Source organism: Rhagoletis pomonella, unplaced genomic scaffold (genome assembly GCF_013731165.1).
Source record: "Rhagoletis pomonella isolate Grant_MI unplaced genomic scaffold, Rhpom_1.0 Rhpom_scaffold_00010, whole genome shotgun sequence".
NCBI classification, from domain to species: Eukaryota; Metazoa; Arthropoda; class Insecta; order Diptera; family Tephritidae; genus Rhagoletis; species Rhagoletis pomonella.
In genome coordinates this window covers 7,045,676-7,070,897 of record NW_023458564.1, presented here as the reverse complement: position 1 = coordinate 7,070,897, position 25,222 = coordinate 7,045,676, and the positions used below count along the sequence as shown (strand labels likewise).

Genomic DNA, 25,222 nt, shown 5'->3' with positions numbered 1-25,222 from the left:
AATACAAAATTACACGGTTACTCCATACCCACTATTTTCTATAAAAGTTCTTTATTATAAAAAAATCTACATGGAAAGAATATCATTACTAAATCGTCAATATTTACTTGGTAATTTAATTCTTTTTCAGTACCAGCTATTCTCCGGTCGAAATTAAGCAGATATTTTTACAAGGCACAACTATTGAAACTATTTGTAGCTTATCTTGTATCTATACATTTAGTAAAACTAGATTTTCAACCGCACAAAATTTCAGCGTAAACTTTGTAAAAACTGCTGAAAGGAGCCTGTGAGAGAAATCGATGCATCCCAATTTTTACTTTGAAAAAAAAAACTAAAAACACAGTCATACAGACATATTCATGCGTACATGTATAAATATAATAGGGGTATTCACGACGCGGTACATGCTTTCTAACATGGTGCATAGATAACAGGATTGGCTAATTTTGGTAATGTTTGAACACACGAAATGCCAACAATCATGCTATTTATGCTATCTATGCATCATGCTAGACCGTATGCACCAGATCGTGAATACCCCTAATGTAAACTTGAAAACAAAGCTTAAAAAGGAATGAAACTTTGTTTACAAGAAAAACTTATGAAATCCTATTACTACAAGTACATTACTTTGCGAAATTTACCAGTCATTTTCGATACATACATACAAACATATTTACTTATAGACCTATTCCTACATATTTACTATACTACATATTCGAGCATATTTAGTTGATATGCGCGTCTCATACTGCAAAAACATAAAAATATCAAAACAAGGTTGACATTGTGTCAAACACAAAGTTGCCATTTGAACTGGTCATCAAATCGTATGAGTGGAGCAGCATGAAGCTGTAAAATAGTACATATATATACCCTGTACGCAAATGCAATCATTTTTAAAACTTAAACTAGTAATTAATACCCACATACATACAAAAATACCTACAATTAATGTATTAGAAAACAAAAATGGAAATATAATTGAATTTAGAATCTCCTAAATATTTATATACTATATATTTACACAAAATTTTAACTCCTAACAAATAAACATACATACATATGTAAGCATTTATTCTGGCAGGTTCTGCAATTCGCTTCCGCCTGAATTTCAATCCCATTCAATTTGAATTCAAAGTAACTTAAGTTGGTATTCACTTGGAGGCGAATTGCAGAACCGGCCTTACTAGCAAATTTTCCACAACATATACTTGCATACATTCTTAGATATATGTATATTCCTGTTCTCAGTATGTTGATATGTATTTACAAAGGAATCTCGATGTTTTAGTAGACCAAGTTTTGTAGGTGAATTATGGCAAAAAGCCTACAAACAAACAGATGCACATAATATAAAAATGTAAGTGTATTAGTAGGTGTGTGTAGTTTTTTAGCTAAAAATCAGTGAAAAGTTTTGAATGTAATGAAAACAAAAAATTAATACACACAAACATAAGTACGTGGGAGTACGAATTCGCTTATGATTTTCAGTAGGGAAGATGTCGCTTAAAATCTGTAGGAATCGACCATTTTTAATTTGGATGAATTTTGGTCAGAACTGTCTTTTATCATATAAGGAAGTTCTGCCAAAGGAAAAAAAAATATAAAAAAATTCGGAAGTACGAAATTCTCAAATTTCCAGGATTTAACAAGTTAGGGGTATATTTAAATAAGTTCGAAAAATACAAAATTTACATAATTTTGAAATTAATAAATCGTAAAAGCTAAAACTTATACCGGATTCCACTAGGCGTTAAAGTAAAATTAAAAATATGTGCGTTAAAAAATAATCATGTCATTACATTAAAGAATAGTCTTTAAGTCTATTTCCACATCGGATTTTTTTTAAATTTCAATGCCTGGTGGAAATTCGGCATTATTTAAACTTTCTGCAATTTTTTTTTATACAATACCTCCAACTGATCTTAAAATTGAACTATCTAAAATGTCAAGGTATTTTTTTTTTAAGATATAAATCTTAGAACTTTGAAAACTAATTGTTTGCAAACACTAAATTTAAAATAAATTTAAATTAACAAAAAATTGCCTAACATACTAACTTTATTCAAGGTTAGCAAAAAAAAATTCATATATTTTAAAAGCCTTAAAAATTGCATAACATTTCAAGAACAGTCGAAGGTATTGTATAAAAGAAATTTAGCCATAAATTTTTAAAAGTTTTTGCTTTGTATAATTTTTTAATTTGACAATGCTGTAAATTGTTTTATTTTTAAATTTTGTTAATATTTTTTATTGCCCTAAATATCAGCTTTAAAATGAGACTAGAATCATTTTTGTAACTAATTATAATAGTTTTTGAACTATATGTGCATAAATAAAAATTGCAAAATCCCGGAAATTATGAAATTTAGAATTTTGCATACCTTTCGAAAAACATTTTGATTTTTTTTTTCCTTTGGCAAAACTTCGTTATATAATAAAAGGAACCAAAATTCGTCCAAATCAAAACTGTCGATCGACTCTTATACATATGTATAGCTATAGCACCCTTAATTAAAAACAATGAGAACTCAAAATTTTTCAAAATTTATTTATTTCCATACAGACAGACCACCATCCTCTTTACGACGGGAGGTCCAAAAGTTCACCGAATGGATAGGTTGTCAGTGAAACAAAACAATAGATTTATTTTTCCTTTTCAATATAATCTCCCATAATCTAAATACATTTATTGGATCGGTTAATTAATTTTTCTAAACCGTCGAAAAAATATTTTGTCTTTCGCCTCAAAATGCCTCTTTGACCTCATTGTCGTCGGAAAATTGTCTTCCCCTTAACTTGTTTTTTTTTTTTTTTTTTAATTGAAAACTGATCAAAACAACTGTGTGCCAGGTCTGGACTGTAGGATGTGTGAGCCAACGATACGAAGCCATGCCTGTGCAAATTAACCATTGCAACTCCGCTCTTATGAACCAGCGCGTTGTCTTGCAAGAGCAACTTGGTCAATTTTTCTCGACGTTGTTCCTTGATGGCCTTCTTTAATGTTTCTAATATGGTTGCGCAGTATTTTCCGGTTATGATGATACCCATTACTTTAAAACCGAAGAGCAATATTCTCACACAATCCCAAAAAAAAAAACAGTAGCCATCAATTTTTCTGCCCACTCAGACACTTTTAACTTCTTTAAAATTGAATTGCATGGACTCCTGTTTCGACTCAGGTTCAAAGTGATGAGTCCATGTTTCATCTCAAGTTACTATCCGCGCCAAAATATGTGTAAGTTCATGTTCACACAACACCAAAAATTGCTTAGACGGGTCCACGTGCTACTTTTTCTGAGTCGGTGTGAGCATTCTGTTTATCCATCTTGCACTGACTTTTGTCATGCCCAAATGATCATCTAGAATTCATAAAATGGTGGTATGTTATAAACTAACTAATGCAGATAACTGTTTTTCACTACAAGTTTTTCAACTTTTCCACGATGTCTGATTTGATTGCCTCGACGTGCCGTCCAAAACAGGGGAGGTTTTCATTCGACTAACGACCTTGTTTAAACAGCCCATGCCATTTATAAATCATTGATATACCTGCGCACTGTTCACCATAGACGGTTTTCATTTCATTCAAAAATGTTTTCCTTGCTTGGTAAGGAATTTTGTCACTCCACGATGTTCGAGTTTCTCCATTATTTCAGTTTACTTGACGACTAACTTGTTTAACAGGCGACTATTCGTAAAGGAATGATGCTATAGGTTTGAAACTTTGCTGAAATACTAATGAAGACCGACTTTTGGACTTCCCGTCGTAACTTAAAAAATTTCAATTAAGGCTGTTTTAGTTTTGCTTGTTCCATCGCTTGCACAGCATCAACCTTTCTTTGCCTCTTCTGGACATTTAGGATTTTTTGGTTGTGACGATTTTTGATTTAGGTTGCGATATGTACCCATGTACAGATCCCTATTCAAGGTTATCGAAACAAATATTCTATTCCCAATCTTCCATCTGGAGTTCTCTAAACTGCGTAAAAATAGAGCGTATTTTAACACGGTCCGTTAGCAGTATATGTCGGCATAGCGATTACAAAGCTATTGTAAAAAATATAAGTATCCGAAAACTGAAAACCCACGTCCCGAGAACGAGTCTCAAAGAAGCAGATTTCATTCGATGCCCCAGGCCTTCGTTGAATAAATGAAAACCGCTACTTTTTCTGAGCTGCGGCGGAGCTTTAACAGAGACTACAAATAAATATTCATGAGCCAGTTTATTATGTGGCTCTCGAGCCACGGTATACTCATACTATGCGACAATTTCCGAAACGCGGAAAAAGTGTAGCCAAGCCAGTTAAAAATACAGAAATCCTGCTCTTTACAGATGAATAACTCAATAAAAGTTTGCAATTTGAGGCTGAAGTTTATTTAAAGAGTCTGCTTATGGCTCCGTTGGATGACTCCGTTTAGATCTAAGTTGCCCAAGTTGGGTATTTCCCTCCGCGTTGACTCAGGTCCATGAGGCCTGGGGGGAGATTCTATTTGTTGGCGCATGATCTGAATGTTATTGCGTCAAAAAGTGCGACAGCGATCCGAAAATAGTCGTTAACTGGTTACAGAATCTACCCCCTGGTGTGCAAACCTGTGATTACTTCTTTCAGGATGGCACTAATTTCGTAGAGGAAATTGATAGATTGCATCCAGTGAAGAAGCTGGGAAGGTCTGAAAAATAGCCACTCTATTTTAAGTAAGTCATCAATAATATTTGGACCTATTCCCCTTGGCGCTATCGGCAATTTACTTTAGTTGTCTGTCATTAAGAACGAAATTGAAATGGCTGTCGATAACTTCTCTTCGTCGTTTAAATATATGTATGCATTTCAAAATGCGAATTTTGGAACGATACGAAGATGAAAACTACAAGGATATAGATACGATAATTAAAATGACAACGCCAACGGGAGTAGGACCGATTATACGACCTCAAAATCGAACAATCTACGGCGCATAAGATAAAAACTTACATTGGCCCCGGTGGAGCATTCAATTTGAATAGGTAGCAACAGCAGAGTTACAATTTTGATTTGGCTTGTTTCAAATGCATCACAGGATTCATAAAGAGGTAGAGAATAAAATGCAAACGATTTCAGCTTATGAAGTAATGTAGTGTAAAACCATTTTTACATTGTTTCTATCCGACAAGTGACCAAATTAATGAGCATCACTAATTTATGCGTTCGTAGGAATTCGAATTCAGTGATAGCATTTTCGTAGAATTCACGAAAGTCCTTAGGTTCGATGCAAATATTCACTACATAACATATGGGTTATTCAAAGGGTGTCATTATGACTTGTTGTGAATCAACTAATAATACACCATAACATGACACAACACAATATAGCATATCGTAATACATATACCATAACATAACCTAACTAACATATAACATAATACAACATACTATGATTTTAATTGTACAAGAGCCTTAGTTTTTGAGATATTATGTTTTTAGCCTTTCAAAGTTAGCATTGGAAAGACATTCATGACAAGAAAATGTACTGTAACAGGTACCAACCGCAACCGCAATTCGAGTTCATATAAATGTATGCCTATTTATAATTTATATCCATCATTTAATTTTGGAAAGTATTTACATATGTACATAGGGGGTGTCCATAAATCACGTCATGTATTTTCTGCACTTTTTGGCCGCTCCCCTCCCCTCCTCGCCACTCCTTCAATAGAGATGTATGTATTTTAGATAACCCCCTCTTATAGGCAAATAACGTAACTTTTTTAATACTCTCAGGAATTAAAACCCAACTAAAAAAATTGGCTGTTTTGAGGAAAAAAGTTGAGGAAATTCAGAAAAATTTTAATATTCTGCCTTCGTTTGCGAGAAAAATGTTTCATTTATCCAGGTTTTTATACTTTCGAAGGAAAAATATACTCAATTGACAGCAAGCAAGTTCGAAAACGAATTCTTTGATTGAGAAATTCTTCTGAGAGCAGAGCTTTTGCCTTTAAGCTTAGTGTCCAGCTCTCAAGAAAACGGTCAAGAAAAAAAGTTTAATTATTTCTTGTGTGTGACTAAGGAATTTTGACATCAGGTATTTCGCAGCCAGTTGCCTCACTTTTCCTCAAGAAATAATGGAACGATCATATATTTCTGTTACAAACATGGGCTGCCTTTGCTCTTCTTTCACAAAAGCCTTTGGAAACCCATAGTAGAAAGTGCACTATTGGCGCACTAATAGAAAGGCATATTGAAACGGTAGTGGCACTAGACCAACTGATTTGTCTAAAATGTCAAACCATTTTAATTTCTTTTTACAGAAATACTAAGTTGTTCATATTTATTCCCATGTGAAATCTTGTTTCATACAAAAGAAGCGATTGAAAATCAGTTGTTGGTACGTTCGCCTAACCCAGGAGCCCAAACGCTAATTATGGACGCTCCCATATATATGTACACTTAAAAGTAAAAGTCTGCGTATACCATTTCTATTTTAAATTTTCACAATATTTGCAAACTAAAATTTGTTTATTATTATTTTTTTATAAAAATATAGATCATGCCCAAAATCAAACTTTGTACAAAATTAAGAAAAATTCAACGAATTTTCATCAAAATTTTCAACTTTTTAATCTTTTTTTTTAAGTACGCAGTTTTATATTATAGCTACGGTGACCATCCGTTGTTTTTTGCAGGACCGTACTGTTATTTAAAGGTCTGTCCTGCGTAGTTTTTCAAAACAGAAAACCCCCAAAATGTACTGATTTTTTCCACGTGTCCTGTCTTTGTACCGCATTTTCTTCGATATTTTAAAATTAACTTTTCCTAATCGAAATGAAAGCACTGTCGATAACTAATTGATAACTAAATTTTGTACGGTTATGGACAATGGATGACGAGAAAATGAAGACCAGCATTAAATATATCAATAACACTGTTCTACAAATCTTGTGGTAATCGCTTAAGAAAAGATATGTTTTCCAAGCCAATTTTCTTGTTTTTTGGTACAAAAAATTAAAATGTTAAAGTTATCCAATCAACATAAGCGACCTACAGTCCTCTTACAAAAATCTATTACTTTGGCGATTTTGATGAAAATTACCCGAAAAGCTCCTTAAACTACCATATAGAAAATTATTAGTGTTACAAGCGACCAAAATCAAAAAAAGTGAAATTTCAATCATTTTCTTTTTACAATAAATGAAAATCTGATGAGAAATGTAGATGTTACGGAACACAATCTGCACAAATTATATACTTTTGCAAAGGGCCCATCAATACCTTTCGAGCTGTAGGTCGTTTCATGAGATATGATGATGGAAATAGTACTACAAATTCGTTTTTCGAACAAATCACGAAAACACTTCTATGAAACCATTGGTATTTTTTTCGTGTTCAACGACCCAAAGTTTGCCTAAAAAATTTGCTTTACAGAGGTTCTTATTTCGTGTAAAGTAATATGTAGTATGCCTTATTATAATTTTGTAAATATTCATTACAAAAAGATTAATACCAATGAAGCAAATGTGATTTATGTTTAAAGATTAAAATTGGGTTAATAATTAAGAAATATACACTCCTTGTTATTTAAAGAGCGCACCCTTTTAATACTTACTATTCATATTCTACGTCTGAATCCGATTTTAAAAAATTTTGATTTTGATTTTGCGCATTTTCTTCTTCTTTGTCAGGAATACTTTGTACGGAAGAAAATCAAAAAAAAGGTGCGCTATTCAAATGACGAGGAATGTATGTATATATGTTGTATATTTTTTTTATTTGTCCTGCATTTTCAAAATATATTTGTGGTCACCGTAATTATAGCCTGTTTAAGCGACTTATGCATTTTCCGCATAGAGAAAGAACAGCGAACACACACACGCACTTGTATTGCACTCCCGCCCAAAACCAAGTGCAGCGAATAAACACACGCACTTGTGTTTAAAAATAATTCGCTCGTTCATCATTGGGTGTGCCTTTTTTTATGCACTTCTCATTTGCCGCAGACAAAACCTACTATAGTAGTTAATTGCTGGTACCCCAAATGATGCTAAACAAACTCGTTTGATGCATCACAACTCTCTCGGAGTTGTCTCACAGGGCTCTGTATTGCTTTCGGCATACAGAGGTGGTACAAGAGCTACCATTGGCCACAGCGCCCACCCATAGCCCATTCAATTTTAGTATAATAATGTGTAAGAATTAAGAGGCTTAGAAATCGCGTTGAATTTTTACATTTTTTCTGCCCGTTCTACGCATTTTCCTCCATACAAAGTATGGGTGAAACTTTTTTTAAAAAGTTGAAAATTTTGAAGAAAGTTTCGCTTGCAAAATATTGTTAATATATTTAAAAAAGTAATGTCGTACGCAGACTTTTGCTGTTAAGTGTACGTACATTCAAATTCTTATTTTTCATATCAGACGTAGAGTTTTGTTTATTGCATAAAACATTCAAAAAAATTTAGTTCAAAACTAGTTTAACACTAAAAAGCATTAACACATATTGACGTACACACTACAATATAAATATAATAATAGGAAAAGGGTGAAGATAAAAATTGATATGTATTTAAAATAGAAAATACTCTGCATTTAATGTACAATATATGTACATAAATATACATTTACTTACTTACTGCGGTTTGATTCAACAACATCATTAGCACCACAGCTAATACTACTGAGCTAAAATAAATCAATACCCAATGGCAGGGCAGGTCCCTACCCAAATACATATGCATTTATATGTATCTAGCTAGTTAGTATATACGTGCATACATACATCACAGATACACAGATATTTATTAGTTTAATGTATAAATGTATGAAATAGGCCATTTCCGGTAAGAAAACAAAACAAAACAACAAAAGGTATTAAAACTATAACTAGTTAAATGTGCACAATTTAGTGTTAAGAACATTACAAAACAACCAAAATGCACTTTATGCGTACGTGACCTGCAAATTGAACATTACAAATCCATACAAAACTAAAAACAATTGTTGTGAAATAACCAATTTGAAAAACAAACAAAAAACAGAATGCCTACATACATACATACATACATACATATGTATTTATATTTAAAGTTGAAATGGCGAAATTTTATTGCTGTTAGAGATTTGCAATGTTTAAATCAGACGCAGTTAAAGCATACAAAATTTAATAAACACTGTTAAACATATTTTGTGGTCAACGTATCGCAGCGAACGAACCATAAAACTATATTGCAAAATAGATATGTAAGTATAAGTATTATATAAATTGTATTCATATACAGATACTCTGTCAATTTTACAGCACTAAAATGTCCAAAAACGTAACAATAAAAAGATGATAACTACCTAAAAATTGTGAACTTATGTATGTATGTATCTCTAAAAAAAACACCGCTGTGAACTGTCTTTTCGAAGCTAGCCTGAAACAAGTAACTTCACCGTAACACTACGTATTAGACAATTATTTTTATGGATTGTTGAAACGTATAGACAATTGAAAATTTAACTAAAAGTAGTTAATTAAATTAATTATTACGTTTATATATATAAATCTATTTGTATATTTCGTGTATCTAAGAGACAATCAATATATTTTGGTGTAGAAGTCGAAAAATCGTATGACCGTTTATCGTTAGCTTAATGTGGAAATGACAAATTGACATATTACATACATACATACACACATATCGATACCTTAATGCAAAAAGGCCCTTACTCATTTTCCTTCGATATTCAGCTTTGTAAAAAAGTCGGTAGATTACTCACTAAAGGCCTAATCCAATTTTAAAACAACTACTACATCACAAAGTCTTTATCTGTGTAACTATTCTGTGAAGGCATAAACATTCTAGATGGAGCCTTTCTATATTAAGCTAACGATATTTATATACACATCATAAGTAATAAATAAGTTTTTATGTTCTTTGAGAACATCTTTCAATCCATACCTGAGAGGTTATGTATATTTCTGAATTAATCTAACGATATTTGCACTCTATAAATATTAGTATAACTTACATAAATACACGTGTGTATCGTAGCGTAGAAAAATCTAATTGCAAGTCCATTTTTACCCCGAAAAAACGCCATATTCGAAAATTCTTTTACAGGGAGTCCCCATATTTTGCGTATGCAATCAAATCTCTTGGGTGAACATACTACTACTTAGATACTAAATGTATGTATGTTCATACCGCCGATATTAACAATACTATAAGATAATCAAAAATATCACTTACATATATGTATATGTGTGTATACACACACACTTAGATTCATACGCACATAAATTTAAATTTTTAAATGAAGGTATTTTAAATGATTTTTGTCTTAAATACATTTTAATCGGTTGAGGCCGATTTTAATAAAAAAAATGCTATTAGGCCAAAAAATGGGAAAAAAGGCAACAGAGATTATGTTATTTGGATATATTCCCGTTGGTGTTATTGTTTGAAAACGAAATAAAAATGTTAATATGACATCGGCATTTATCAGAAATCGGACAGTCGGGTCTACGTAACCGGAACGACCCAGATTTATATTTGGCCAAGGATTGTCGCTCCAGCAACACTCTCCAAAAACTCTTTGGGGAATTTGTATGCCGTTACAACAACAAAAACATCGGATATATCTCGGTATATGTACCCAGCAAACAATTAGCTTTTATATACATTTGAGAATGATTTGATCTCAAAGCCTTTCTCAAATGTCAAACGTTTGAAAATGATTTGATATTGAAAATTACAGCTTTCTCAATAAAAAGGGGAATTTGATCTCCATTTGAGAATATGGTTAACTCTCAAATCAATTTCAAAGGTTATTTATCAATTCTACTTCAAATGTGGAAATAAAATATATTATAGGGAACTGTATATTTCATATTTATTTTTTCTTCGCGCTGGTCATATGTATGTACATAACAAAAGAAACAATTAAGATAAAGTAATTTATAATAAATTCGTCTTGAAGGGCTGCAGCTTCTTCAATCCGCGCAAATATCAAATCCACTATTTGTGGGCTTTCTCTTTGACAATTTTTTCTATTCATTGTTTTTTTCAATTGATCTTTGTTTTATTCTTACATTTTTTGATTTAACTGCGCCTTTTTATATCGTTTGATAGTTGACATCTTTCATCAAATCAACCTCAAAAGAATTTCAAATGTAAAATTTACACCTCGTTTTCATTTTGAGAATCATTTGAGGAAAACATTTGATATCAAATTGAGAAATACGTTTTTCTCAAACGTTTGAAACTGTGTTTGCTGGGTAGTCGATAAATTCTCTTCGCCGTTTCATTATATTTCAACAACACGCAGCACGACCACGTTGAAATATATTTTCGAAAGGGTGTTGCAAAGGTGTTAACCTTGCAAAAAAGTGATCCTTTTCTTTCTGGATGTTCACACGTGAAAATAAAATTTCTCTTTCTCAATTTGGCAGCCAATTGCGTGGAGAAATATTGCCACGTCTGACAGAACTTTATAAATTAAATTTTTTATTACAGAATTACCAGCGCAATGATTTGTATGACGTTTATTTGAGTTTGATTTATTTTTTTTACATACTACAAAAAAAATTTATTTTATAATAAATTTCTTTAACGACTGTACATGTACACAAATCTTATGTAAATATAATCATAACAAAACATTAATTGCATACATATTTATAAAGTGTAATATGTATAAAAATATCAAAGGGGAAAGCAAAAGCTCAAAAACGACTGAATTTTAACTAATTAAGTTAACTTATTTGCATATGTAACATATGCATACATAAATAGATAAAAATAAGTTGTATTATTAATTTTATTAATTTAAAATTGTTTGCTACATTTAGCAGCATTGCCAAATATTGTATGGCGTAACAAAAAGTTGTAGACAGTTTGATTATTTTTATAAACTACTTTAGTATTATAATTACAAATGCATTAATGCATACTGACAAACATACATATACAAGCCAGACAAAATGTCATGCAATCTATGTATGTTTTAAGTAAACTTTCCTAACAAATGGACGAAAAGTATGTACTTCTTAAGGCAAAGAAAATAATTGGAGCCAATATCGTACGTACATACATACCATGCAATTACTTTAATTAAATTAGTTGCAACTTGGGTACTTGCAGTCGAATATAAAATATCTAAACACAACTTTATACATATTACTATTTACAATATTAATTAAAATCGTTTCACTTATTTACTATATATTTCTAGTCGTAAAATATGTAGCATAATAACTTAATGAAATTTACACTAAAAACTGTACCTTCGTGAAAAAGTAAAAGGCAGAAACTTGTCAACAAAAGAATTTTAAACTTGAAATAAACTTTAACGTACTTCGAATTGTGAAATTAAGTCCAAGATGTACATGCATAAATAGAACATATGAACCTCTGTCTCACTTGAATGGCAGTCCTATAACCGGTTTAATTATTTTTCGGCAAGAAAATCAACTGATTTACGTACAGAAAAACCAAATACTTTTAATATACATACATACTCTCAAAACATGTACAAGTGGGAAACTTGGGTTAAATTATCGTAAGAAAAGATAAGAAGAATTATTAAACATACAAATTACTACATTCATGCATACAAATTTGTGTCAACTCTTCTAAAGTACGGAATAATATTTGCGTGTATAATAAATGTGGAAAAATTTTATATATTGTGTTTTTTATTGAACTTATTTTTACATTTTTAATTTTAAAGTTAATTTATTTTGCCTCAGCAAATTCAGCACCCAGGTAAGTTTAAAAGCAAATTATGCTATTATAATTTTACACAGTCTTCTTTATTTAGAATATTCATAATTTTAACACAATTCATTGTTGTTGGGATCTCTTATCATCATCGATACAAAAAGGATCGATGCTGCATTTTCCTGTTTGAGAATGAGTTGGCAGCTCTTTGTAGCCTTCTAAAATATTATGCAAGAGAACTGTGTGTTCATCGCCTACACTTGTGTTGGCTTCTGAGACGAGAATCTGAAAAATAAATTAAAAGGTGGTTAAAGAAATGAGTACCCACATAAAGATTACTTTACAATGAATAACTTTAGAGGCCATTTCGGTAGATTGGCAGTGTTTTCTTTTCGCCTATTGGTAAACAAATAAATTTTTTTTTTTTGTAATTTAAAGTTACTTCCTAATTCTTTATAAGAAGAATTAATTGGCCTGCAAAAAGGCTTAAAGCGCCATCTCCAATTTTAGATTAATTTATAAAATTATAAGTTAATTTCAATGTCCTTTAAAAAATTAGTGATAGATTTATATGCTCTGCCATTAGTATTTTGATGAAATTCAATTAATGATGAAGTATTTTTAAGTATTGGGTGTTTATCACGTGAATTTTTATATTTGTTACATCTGAAAATTATATGTTCAGTATTTTCAACTGTATTACGAATTTCGCAATTTGGATTTTGAAAAATATTCAATGATAATGTCTCCTTGCAGAAAGTGTGATTTGTTAGAAATCAATTAATTTGTTTAACTTCTATTGATTTCATTTTATTTGAATTTTTATGAAACCAAGGCTTATTCTAAATGTTTGGAAATATTTCTCCATACGATTTTCTTTTAGTTATAATGTTATTAGAATAAAATTCTTGTCACTCTTCATTTGTTTTACTTTTAATTTCTATTATAGCATCATAAACTTTGAATTCTTTGTCGACTCTGTCAAGCAGTGGAAGCTGCTTTATCCACTTTTACGTTTAATTCAATACCACTATGGGCTGGGATATATAATTATTACAGTTCTCATTTGAAAGAGTCATTAGACTACTTAAACTCTCTGTAAGAATGGCAACTTTTTTAAATTGATTAAATATTGAAAAATCAATAGCTTTATCAATCGCTAAAAGTTCAGCTGACATTGATGACATTTTTCGGTCACAGAAAAAGGATTTCTCAGTTGAAGATTTCTCGTGTAAAAAAGCAAAAGGGTTTGGTTATTTTTAATAGAACCATCTGTATATATTATTTCAAAATTTCTTTGTTCAAGATTTTTGAGTTTTTCAGTATATAATTTAGAAATTAAATCTTGCTTAGCAGATTTTTTATTTTGTTTTGATCTTTTAAAAAAAATGTATCACATTTAATTTTTGGAGAATTAAGGGAAGTATCTGGAACTAAAGCTACGGTGACGAGCAAAACTGTAACATGGTTTAACACTTTTTGTTTCAGCCACCGCTATATTTCCAAGTTCTAACGACTTTCATCCTTTTGTTGTATATTCTTGTTGGTTCATCCCTACTCCCTCTCTCATAATGATTTGAAGTAAATACAACAACAATAAAAAACCCAGCAGACTAAAATGTAAATTAAGGCAGATGATACAGTTTTGCACTCACTCTCAGTTTTGCATTTGACAGTTATCTTTTACTTAGTTGGACGTCAGATGACCCTTTTCTATATTGTAATTTATTGAAGAAGTGATCACCAGTAAATAACATAGTTAATCAGGAACCATAAATGTAAATAATAGATTTACTGCGGAAAGGCGGAACCGCAAGAAAAGTGGCAAACAATTTTGGAATTTGCTACTTGAAAATGGTAAGACTTATAGGGCATTCGCACGAGGCGATTTTACAGGCAACAAAAGTTGAATACGTAGTTGAATGAGAAGTTGAAAGTGAAAAAGTTGCCATCCCTATTCAGACGAGGCGATTTTGGATTCAACACGAATCGTTATTTACATTATTGAAAATAAATTTAAATCGCAAAAATTTATCAATTGGCGTAAATTTGGTAAGCCAAGCGTTGGTAGAAGTGCTTTTAGCGAAGCTGAAAGATAAAATAAGAGTAAAAAAGTAAAAAAGAAAAAAAAGTATGTATACAGAACAGTGTTGGCATTTTTGGTACAATTGTACTTGTTTGATACAATTTCATTTACAATATACTTTCCTACTACGCAGTACTTTTTAGTAAAATTTTCTAATGAATACTAAAAATATATAGCTCTGAAAATTCACAGTTCGCCTGTTCGTATTTACCTTTGTAAGTTTTGTAAAATGGCTTGAACGAACCAGTATAACATAGCCTAGCCAAATTTTTAAAGAAACTTTTCGATACTAAGTTTTATTAAAACAAAATATCAAAGTCAGCTTAATATAGAAACAAAGTCTTCGTTAGTTACAACAAGGTTTTACTATTTATTTTATTATTCTTTAATTTTAATTATCTGTTTATAAACTATAATGTATTCTTTAATAAAAACTGTATAAACCCAAGATTAAATCTTTGCGAAACATCCAAAAACCAACATACTGTCGTAAAAATTTCGAGCTTTATTAATATTCTTCAGTTTTTAGCCCATTCAATTTTAGTATAATAAAGTGCAAGTTTAAAGTAGCTGGGACTTACCGTTGAACTTGGCAATTTGGTTTTGTCGACGATGTCAGCCATTTGCTTCCATACGAAGTGTGTTCGACGATTTTTTTATATGGAGGAAATTAGCAACACCTTCATCAAAGAAATCTTAAAAAACTTAGTTGTATTAAAATTTAATGGGCTAAAAAACCACACACTCAAAATAAATCTAGGAAATCGAATTAATAGATCGAAATTTTTACGAAAGTGTGTTGGTTTTTTTAATGTTGCACAAAGTTTGAACCTTGGATTTGTACGGCTTTTCTTAAAATATAAAGCGTATTTTTACAAAAAATAGTTAAAATTTAATAATATTAAGATAAATGGTCAAATCTTCTCGTAAAGTTTTGATAAGCACTTGAAATTCTATTAAAATATCAAATTTTAGTACTGAGTGCAAAGAAAATGTCTCTTTTATCCATTAATAATAACTTAAATATGCTTTTTGTTAAGATGTATACCTGAAAATGTGTGCATACATATTTGCGTTAAATGCAATACATGTGCACGTGGAATCAATTTGTAAAAGTGTAAAATACGTAAACGTATGTACATAAACAATAAAACTTTCTAATGAATACCATAAAATCATTGGTCTTGAAGGGAATGTACTAAGAAAATATGTGAGCGAATCAAAAAGTGTATACAATTTATAGCCGAAAAGTACATTTTTTGTATAGATTTCGTACTGAAGCAACAATTTCATATCCCAACACTGATGCAGAATGTAAACAAACACAGGGTTGCAAGGAAAAAAAGTTGAACGAGCTCAAAGTTGGCTGGCGACCAACTTTGTTGAAAGCGATTAGTTGAAAGGCCGTTCGGACGAGGCGATTTTTGCTTTCAACTAAAAGTTGCCTGAAAAATCGCCTCGTGCGAATGCCCTATTAGAAAAAATATAGCCTTAAGTGTTCCCAAGGACAAAGGAAGTCTGTTAAAAAATTTTACGGTACGATATCTTGTGAACTTAGCAGCAAGTAGCGATGCAGCCACTATTATAGAAGCGCTTAAGGTATTAAACTTTAATGCAAATCATTAGACAGCGAGGCGAAGAATTGCCAAATTGAGGGTAAAGGCATCATAAAAGAAGAAAAAGGCAAATTTGATCAAAATACATGTGCGAGTGTGGCAGGATTTTGCTGCATCGCACGAAAACCGGACCGTTGCCTATTGGAATATGTTAGGCCTTTCAGAATGCAATAAAAAACATTTTTAAGTTTCAATCGAAGGTTATTTGGTCTGACAAGACTAAATTAATCGCTTTCAATCAGATGGCCGGGTATGGTATTGGATCAAAGATCCAAATTAAGCCCATGCGCATCCTGTAAGGCAAACTGTGAATCACAGTGGTCGGTCAATAATAGTTTGGGGTTGTATTTAAAAAATTTTGTTTGTCCGTTAGTATGCATTAGGCGTAAGGAACAGTATCTGTTCATATTTCAACAAAATTTGCAAGATGTAGTCGAAAAAATGAGAGTTTCTGCTGAAAAATCACCCAAAACACACTGCACATGTTCCCAAAGCCAGGATACAAAAGCAAAAATTTGCTAATTTGAAATGACCTCCACAATCCGCGGACATGATTCTCATCGAGAATTTGCGAAATCAACTAAAAGCACAGCATAATATGCATCAAAGTCCGTAAAATCGAGTGCATGAGCCAAATCAAATCCAGGAACTGAAGCAGGCAAAAGAGTACTGAGCATTGTGTTAGTAGTTCTTTTTTTTTGTGAAAATTGTTAAAAAGTTCTTAAAAATATATGAGTGCAAAACTGTAACATCTGCCTTAATTTACATTTTTGTCTGATGGTTTTTTTATTGTTGTTGTATTGACTTCGAATCATTATGAGAGAGGGAGTAGGGATGTACCAACAAGAATGTACAGCAACAGTATGAAAGTCGTTAGAACTTGGAAATATGGCGGTGGCTGAAACAAAAAGTGTTAAACCATGTTACAGTTTTGCTCATCACACTATATTACAAAAAATGTATTTAAATTTATTATATATTTTAAAATAACTAGTTTTTTTAAGTTCATTTGTAAGAATTGTGTCTTTTATTAGTAAATTATATGCTATACGGGGAAACTTTCCATTATGGCCGTTCGTTAAAGGTGTGGTGGGCAAAGAGAGGAGTGGGCGTGGCCCCTCCATCCCGACCACCGAGGCCCCCTATGGTTCCCTACGGACCCCTTAGAAAAGGGCCAAAAATAGCAATTTTTACTTGCGTCCACAGTATTTTTGCGTAGAATTCCTTTCTGCGTAGGAGGCCATCGGCCGCGCTTAGCGAGCACTACGTAGAATTCTCCTTTCTGTGTGACCTAACTGGGGCTACCGCCCCAGTGTTGTAACCTTGGGAAAGGATGAGGTAACTAGAATTCCCTTTCTGTGTGGTAAACCTGGGGCTGTCTATTTTGGTTACTGGGTGTTTTATAAAAATGTCTTGTATATAAAAATGTGTATATAAAAATGTATTGTGCAAATGAATATTTAACATTTTTCAAGCGAATAAACGCAAATGAAAATTGTGATTTTTGGCAATTTTTCTAAGAGGTCCCTAGGGAACCATAGGGGACCTAGGTAGTCGGGGGTTGCATTTTTGTCAATGGCGGTTCATTCCCTCTCCAAAAAGGTGGGTTAGAGGTGCCACGCCCACTTACCTTTCGGCCACCGCCCCTTTAACGAACGGCCATAAAGGAAAGCCAAACCTGCAATGCATTTCATTATTTCTTTAGCTGTTGTCAATTCAGAACGAAATTTTAATGGCGATTCTTATGCCATATGTTAAATAATATGAGTAGGAGTAGATCTAATAAGATCTAGACAACGCCTGATATTTGCGTTGCAGCAAGTATTAAGCTTTTGTAAAGTAGACTGAGATATATTGGCAAAAGTTGAACAAGCATAATCCATTGTCCATCCATAATCCATAATCCATCCACTTGAAGTGCTTTCGAAGGGTGTATGCCAAATTTACAACCACTAATAATATAATGGAAAAATTTTACAATTTTGATTTGTTATGAAGTGTAGATGAATTGTATATACATAGATTAAAAAGTAGAAGGACTAAGGACACTACCTTGAGCCAAACCGTTATGTGTTATAATTTTTTCATTTTCTAAAATTAAATAACGTTTTTTGAGAAAAGAATAAATCGAATTAATTACTTTTCTATAGAAATAAAAGTTAATAAGTATATTTTTTAATATATCAATATTAACCGAATCATATGCCTTTTCAACATCAATGCAGGCAGCCATTACTTGGATTTTTTTTTTCTTTAAGTGTAAATATTGTATTAATTATATCGTTAATGCATTGATATGTTGATCGATGTTTTCGAAAACCGTATGACCTGACTGGTAAAATATTATGAAAAGAAATATGATTTTCAATATAAAATTTTAAAATACCTTCAATAGTTTTTGCTAGGACATTAGATATATTGGTCTATAATTTAAAATATTCGAAATATCAATATTTGCCTTTGGTATAGGAACTATTTTAATTTATCTCAAGTTTCTGGAAAAAAACCATTATTCCAAGTATTAATTCAAATTTTGAAAAGTTTATTTTTTTCTTCACTTAATTGAGATAACATATTATATGAAATAGAATCATTTCCTCCTGCTGAATTAAGATTTCTGCTATTTAAAATTTATGAAAATGTTCCAAATTCATTTCGTTTAATGATTCATCAATCATAATAAAGGTCTGATTTTTATTAATTTGAGTGTTATTTTGTCTAGTAAGAAATGATAAATATTTAATTTTATCTTGTGATTCCCAGGAATTATTTTATCGCTTTTATATTTTTTAAGATTTTTAATTTTAGACCGCATTTCTTTTGAATTTGACGGATTTGAAATTTGATTGATAAGATCATTAAAATTATTTTGTTTTTGAGTTTTAATATGATCAGAAAGATTTTTTTCAGCCAAAGCTAATAATTCACAATTTTGAATTGTGTTATATTGATGATATTTTTTACGAGCCGCATTTCTCAATCTATTATTTGGAGAATTTATTTTAATTATGTTCTTTTTAATCATATTTTGGCAGGAATTTGTAAAATCTTCTAAATTGTTTCCCACTTTAAGATTATTCATATCTTTAAATAATTGTTTATTAAGTAATTTTGATTCTTGATATACAAATTTGAAAATTCCATTAAAAGTTAGTATAATTGGTCTTGGATTGCTGTTAGTTAATTTAGGTAATACTTGCCAATTACAATTTATGTTTGTATTAATAACAGATACACTTATAGCTGAAGTTGAAAGGGTATTGGTAGAAAAAGTAGGAGAACCGTCATTCAGTCAAAAAAAAATATATAATCAGATGCAATATTTTCAATAATAGTTCCTTTCTGATTTGTAGAATGTCTACCTCAACTAGGAGCTTTTGCATATAGATCTCCTCCAACAAAAGTTATATTTTTAAGATGTCTGGTAAAATTGAATTTTTTCCTAATTCATTTTTAAAAATTTGATTTGAAATATTTGGTACGCAATATTGGCTAATATGTAATATTTATATTTTTCTTTAAATTAAGTGTAGTAATCCCAATGTTTTCTATATTACTATTAATTTTATATGTAGAAAATTTAATACTTCTCTTCAAATAAATTCCGACACCACCAAAACCATCTGGTCGGTTAGTAAAAGTAAAATTATAGTTATAAAGGCCAGTATCTGTTTTATTATTAAGCCAAGTTTCTGATAAAATTGCAATATCAAAGTTCTAATAATTCTTTGTTATTTAGACGTTTCAAACTTTGAACATAAAATTGTAGAATTTTCATCATTATTGAAATTTTTATTATTATTAATTAAAGTATTATTAAAACTATTATTAATTTTAATTAAAGTTAATCGTATATTATTAAAAACTTCCATAGTATTATATTTAATCTGTCTTCAATATTATTTGAAAGATGTTTAGTTATCGCTTCATTTAGTTCATTAAGAGTATTTTGAGTATTGACAATTTCTTTTTTATCAATAGAAATAGAATTAGAACTTTGAGTTTGAATATAATCTTTCCATGCCTGCATTGTTTTGTACGCGTTAGCTTCTTCTCTTAATCTGTTTATTTGTTTTTTTTTTTAATAACTTTTGAATAAGAAGTAATGCTGGAAATGAAGTTATTTGTATCAGTTATTGACTGTGTAATTATTTTTATGGGTTATAATAGGAAAGTCTTCATTATAATTATTTAAAAGTTCAAATCTATTTCCTAATATAGAGCTTCTTTAAATGAAAGATTTTCTACTGCCATAGTCCTTCGTATTATGAAAGCATTTAATCTTGCTGGGCATTGTTTATTAGTTGGGGGATGACAAAATTCATTAATATTTTGAATTTGAAAACACTTTTTTGCACTTTAATTCTTTTCCTTGCAATTTTGAGCATAATGGTTAAAGCGAAAACACCGATAACATTGAGAAAATGAAATAAAATGTTTTACTTCAATTTTAGTATAACATTAATTAATAAATCTTCGCATTTCATAATTTTTATTCTTTTTGTTGGTATTTTCAAATCTTTGTTGTCATTATCCCTTCTTTCTATTCTAATCAGTTTTAAAATTGGAATTGGAGAATGTATTTCAATATATAATTCATCAGTTGAAATTTGTGTTAAAAATAATACCCATTTCATAAATATTATAACTTAGAATTTTTGGATCATAACATTCTTGAATAATTCTTTTCTTTTCTTTGCAAGTTTCATTACGGTTTGAAAATGTTTACATATAATTTTAGTTCTACCGTAACCTACCTTTAATGCGCGGTGCATATTAGTGCGATACGATATGCGATGCGATATGCGATGCGATATGCGATACGATATGGATGCGACATCGACATGCTGAGTACGTGGTAATTGGTAGGAAGCGATGAAAACTGTGCACACTTGCACGACAACCGACACCGATGCGATATAATATTGCATGCGTATCGCACGTGCGATACGGTTTTCTGAACGAGGTGAGATTAGTATTGAGCGGCATTTTTTGCAATAAGCATGATCGTTTCACATGCGGAATCATCATCCTCAATTTTTTTTCTCGAACTAATAAAAAAAAATAGGTTTATGGAACTATACCGGAAAAAACTACTGTAGAACGGACATGACTAGTTTGGCATTGAGAAATATAGCGTCTGAGGACAAGGACATAGGTAAATGCACAAAAGAATATTTTTCGTGATGGTTTATTTGCCTTTATTTTCATGTTTAAAAGGGAATTTATAAAATAAATATTTTGAATAGCAAAAAAGATTTGATGTTTGTTTAAATGTTAATGATTAACTATTTTGTTTCAAATATTCAAATAAATAGTAATCAATGTACTTAGAAACAATTATGAAATAATTAATAACGAAGTATGTATGTATGTAGGTAGTTATTTTTCATTATTGGTTATATTTTTATGTTTTTTCTCTTGACTGTTATTGTATTATATTTAATAAGTTTTTAAATTAAATAGAGAAAGTACAAATTTGTGTGCTCTATAACCCAATGCTACAAAAAATAATGAAGTAAAAATACCTGGTAAGTTATGTTATTTTTCAGGTAGGTTTTGCCGACTGAAGTAAGAATCGAGATACGAAATTTTTGTCACACACCCACACAATCTTGATTTACTGTTCAAAACCAGTTTTCCGCACTTATAAGCTTGTAACTCAGTTGACTATATACCGAGTTTAGACTTTTCGAATGATATATGTATATAAACTTTTAGAAAACTTAAGAGATCTGTGTGTATTTTCTTTGTTCATTTTTTTCGTCTTTTTAAAATTTCGCAAAATTTTCACGCACTATTTTATAAAGCAACTATACTACTCCTGAATTGATGCAAAATTAGAAATTAATATATAGTTATTTTTACTTTAAAAAATCGGGGTAAAGTTATTCAACCTTTCATAAGAAAAATAATATTTTGGCTATACAACTTAAAAATGTTTGCTTAACCTTTTTTTTTTAATTCAGCTTTCATCGATTTCTCCTTGTAGTGAAAGCAATATTCTGAAATAACACAGGCCAACAAAAATGAAAAAAATGTTGGTGCGACAAATGCTCAAGCTATTTTTGATAGACTTTTTTGTGCTGATTACGAATCCGTAAGTACAAAGGATCCAACACGTGCAGGTTTTGAGAAAATCGAGGTCAAAGTGTCAAAAAATCGGGCTTTTGCAATATTTGAGAAGCTCTAGCAAAGAGTAAAAAGGTGATGGAACCTTCCACTTAGGCTTAGACTAAAGCAAGTACCCTCGACTACTATCCTTGAAAATACCATTCCTGCACATTGAATTTATGGTCACTTATAGTCATTTATTGAGCAGTAAAATTTGACTTTTGGCGAAGTTTGAGTCCCTGCCGCAATTAAACAAAAGGTGGTAGAACCTTCCACCTAAGCTTAAATTAATTCTTTTGCATCGGAAAGGTAGTGTCTCAGAGGTGGTTCCATACTAATCTGGTTAAGATCCGATCAGTGGATCATGAGATATACAGTATTTGCCAATACAATAGCACCCCCATTTCAAAGTGATATTGTTTGCCACTCATGTTTATTTATTTATTTTTAAGAATTTTCAATTAAAATACAGTTCGTTCTCTCACAAAACTCACATAAACTCAAGTTTAAAACTTTTTAAAAGACCGCAAAAAAGTGCAACAAATTTTCACCCGAATTTCAAACTTCTTCCTCAGAAGCGGTAGAATTTTTTTGAATACACAGTTTTATAGCCCATTCAATTTTAGCCTGATAATGTGCAAGTTTCAAGTGGCTAAAAATTACCGTTGATTTTTTAGAATATTTTTCGCCGAGGATGTTGCGGTTTCTGCCATATAAAAATGAATTGTGTTTAGTCGTTGTATGGAAGCAAATGAGACAAAAAAGAAATATAAAAATCAAATCTTTAGCGACTTGAAACTTCCACGTTATTGGACAAAATTGAATGCGCTATAAAACTGTGTACTCAAAAAAATTCTAGAGCTTCTGAGAAAAAAGTTTGAAATTTAAGGGAAAGTTTGTTGCACTTTTTTGCGGTCTTTTAAAAAGTTTAAAACATTGGTTTACATGGGTTTAGTTAGAGAATGAACTGTACTTTAATTGAAAATTCTTAAAAACTAATAATTAAACATAAGTGGCAAACAATATCGCTTTGAAAGGGGGGTGCTATAGATATGTCCAATACTGTATATATATTTTTTTTTTATATATGAGAGTTGAAGTCGGTTTTTTTGCTAAAAACTACTTGTCTTATTTTGTATGCAATCTTGCAATTTAAAAATCTAATTCTAAAAATTCTCTTTCCAAACAAATCTTTTTATAGTCGCCAATTTCATGTGAATAAATTGTTCTCATAATTTAACATGCAAAACAAAAACAAATTGGGAAAAATTATTTTAGTTTTACTTTATAATTTTGGGAATATTTGTTCATATGAAATTCGTGATTCGTGATGAAATTCGTGGAAATTTACTTTTAAATTTCTCATCAGATTTTGGGAAAAATTAGGCTTTGTGGTTACCGTATCACCATTAACTTCAACAAATTTCGAATTTAAAGTGTCCAATGTATGCAAAAAACTTGAACTCGGCTTGCGCATAACGCCCTCCGATAAGCAATTAGCATAAGTATAATTTTGATCACTTTGTTCATCCGTTCTGAAACCTAGTTTCGTCAACCCCATTTTGGAGATTATGCATTAATTTTCAGATTCATCATATTCGGCATCTTTGAGTGGACTGATGAAATCTTCTGCTTAAAAAAAAAAAAATATTACTGCTCGTGATCAGGTAGCATGAATTTAATGAAATGTCATAATTTTATTAAAAGTCAAATGGTTAACAACAACGAATGCCATTAAATGAAACTACCTTCTTTTTTATATCATGGAGAGGTCCAAACTCGGTTGAGAAGCAACTTATTTAACTCATTAACAAGCTTATAAGGGCACAAAAGTTTGTGCAGCTATCACAAAATGGTATCGCGTGTCGCATCGCATGTCGCATCGCTCTAATGTGCACTGCACGCATTTCATATCGCATCGCGTCATCGCGTATCGTATCGCATATCGCATCGCATATCGTATCGCGCTAATGTGCACGGTAATACGTCCTCTACATCGATATAATTTAATTTTGATAATAATTTTGTTATCATAATAGCGGTAATGGGTTTTCTGCCTCCTAGATTAGGTTTGGTGTCAATACATACAATAAAAGGCCCTTTACAATCTTTGTCATAAAAATAATATTCCTTATTGGATTCATTTGGGAAAATCTTTAGTAGGTTCATTGATGATCTTGGTGGTTTGATTTGTTGGTGGATTGATAGATGATGATGATGATAAAGTAAGAGGCTTTATGAAAATATAAGATTAATTTTTATTTGAATTATCTTCTAATCTTGATTTCTTAGTCACTTCCCTTTCCCTGGAAATGGATTTTTGCCTTTGCTTTTGTTTGTTCCGATCTATTACTGAGGAGCCAGATGGCATAATTTCAAACATTACTTATAAAAACGCGTAAAATATTAAAAATCCAATAAGAAAATATGTATAATAAAACTATTCGATAAATAGTAGTTAGTTTTATATTAGTTTAACCCTCCGATGAGTGACTGTGCCGATGACGTTAGATTCGTGAGAAGGTCCTTAGGGACCTACAAAGAGTTGCTCGATGTTTCGACTGTACATGTGCAACTTCTTTGGTATTTATGTTGTCTTTTATGTATGTCCTGCATATATATTAGGAATGAAATAATTTGAAGAACAAGTGAAAAAAAAATCGAAACATGAAGACAAGTAACTTGTTATTTCTTCTAAAATTGTACAAGGTCCCTAGGGAC

At 31.0% G+C, this 25,222-nt stretch overlaps 3 protein-coding genes across 10 annotated transcripts in view; 1 reads left to right on the top strand and 2 right to left on the bottom strand.

The window, feature by feature from the left end:
• Window positions 1–25,222, top strand: part of LOC118745977 — a 177,702-nt gene that overhangs the window by 28,348 nt on the left and 124,132 nt on the right. The window lies entirely within an intron of this gene.
• Window positions 1–25,222, bottom strand: part of LOC118745976 (peptidoglycan-recognition protein LA) — a 167,295-nt gene that overhangs the window by 50,107 nt on the left and 91,966 nt on the right. The gene's annotated exons all lie outside the window — the stretch shown is intronic.
• LOC118745978 overlaps window positions 12,756–25,222 on the bottom strand; it is a 15,240-nt gene continuing 2,773 nt past the window's right edge. For all 4 annotated transcript variants that reach the window (XM_036479679.1, XM_036479678.1, XM_036479677.1 and 1 more), the window contains one exon: window positions 12,756–12,970. In XM_036479679.1, the coding sequence (XP_036335572.1) occupies window positions 12,809–12,970 (162 nt within the window). In that variant the 3' untranslated portion in view covers window positions 12,756–12,808. The remainder of the gene's footprint in view (window positions 12,971–25,222) is intronic.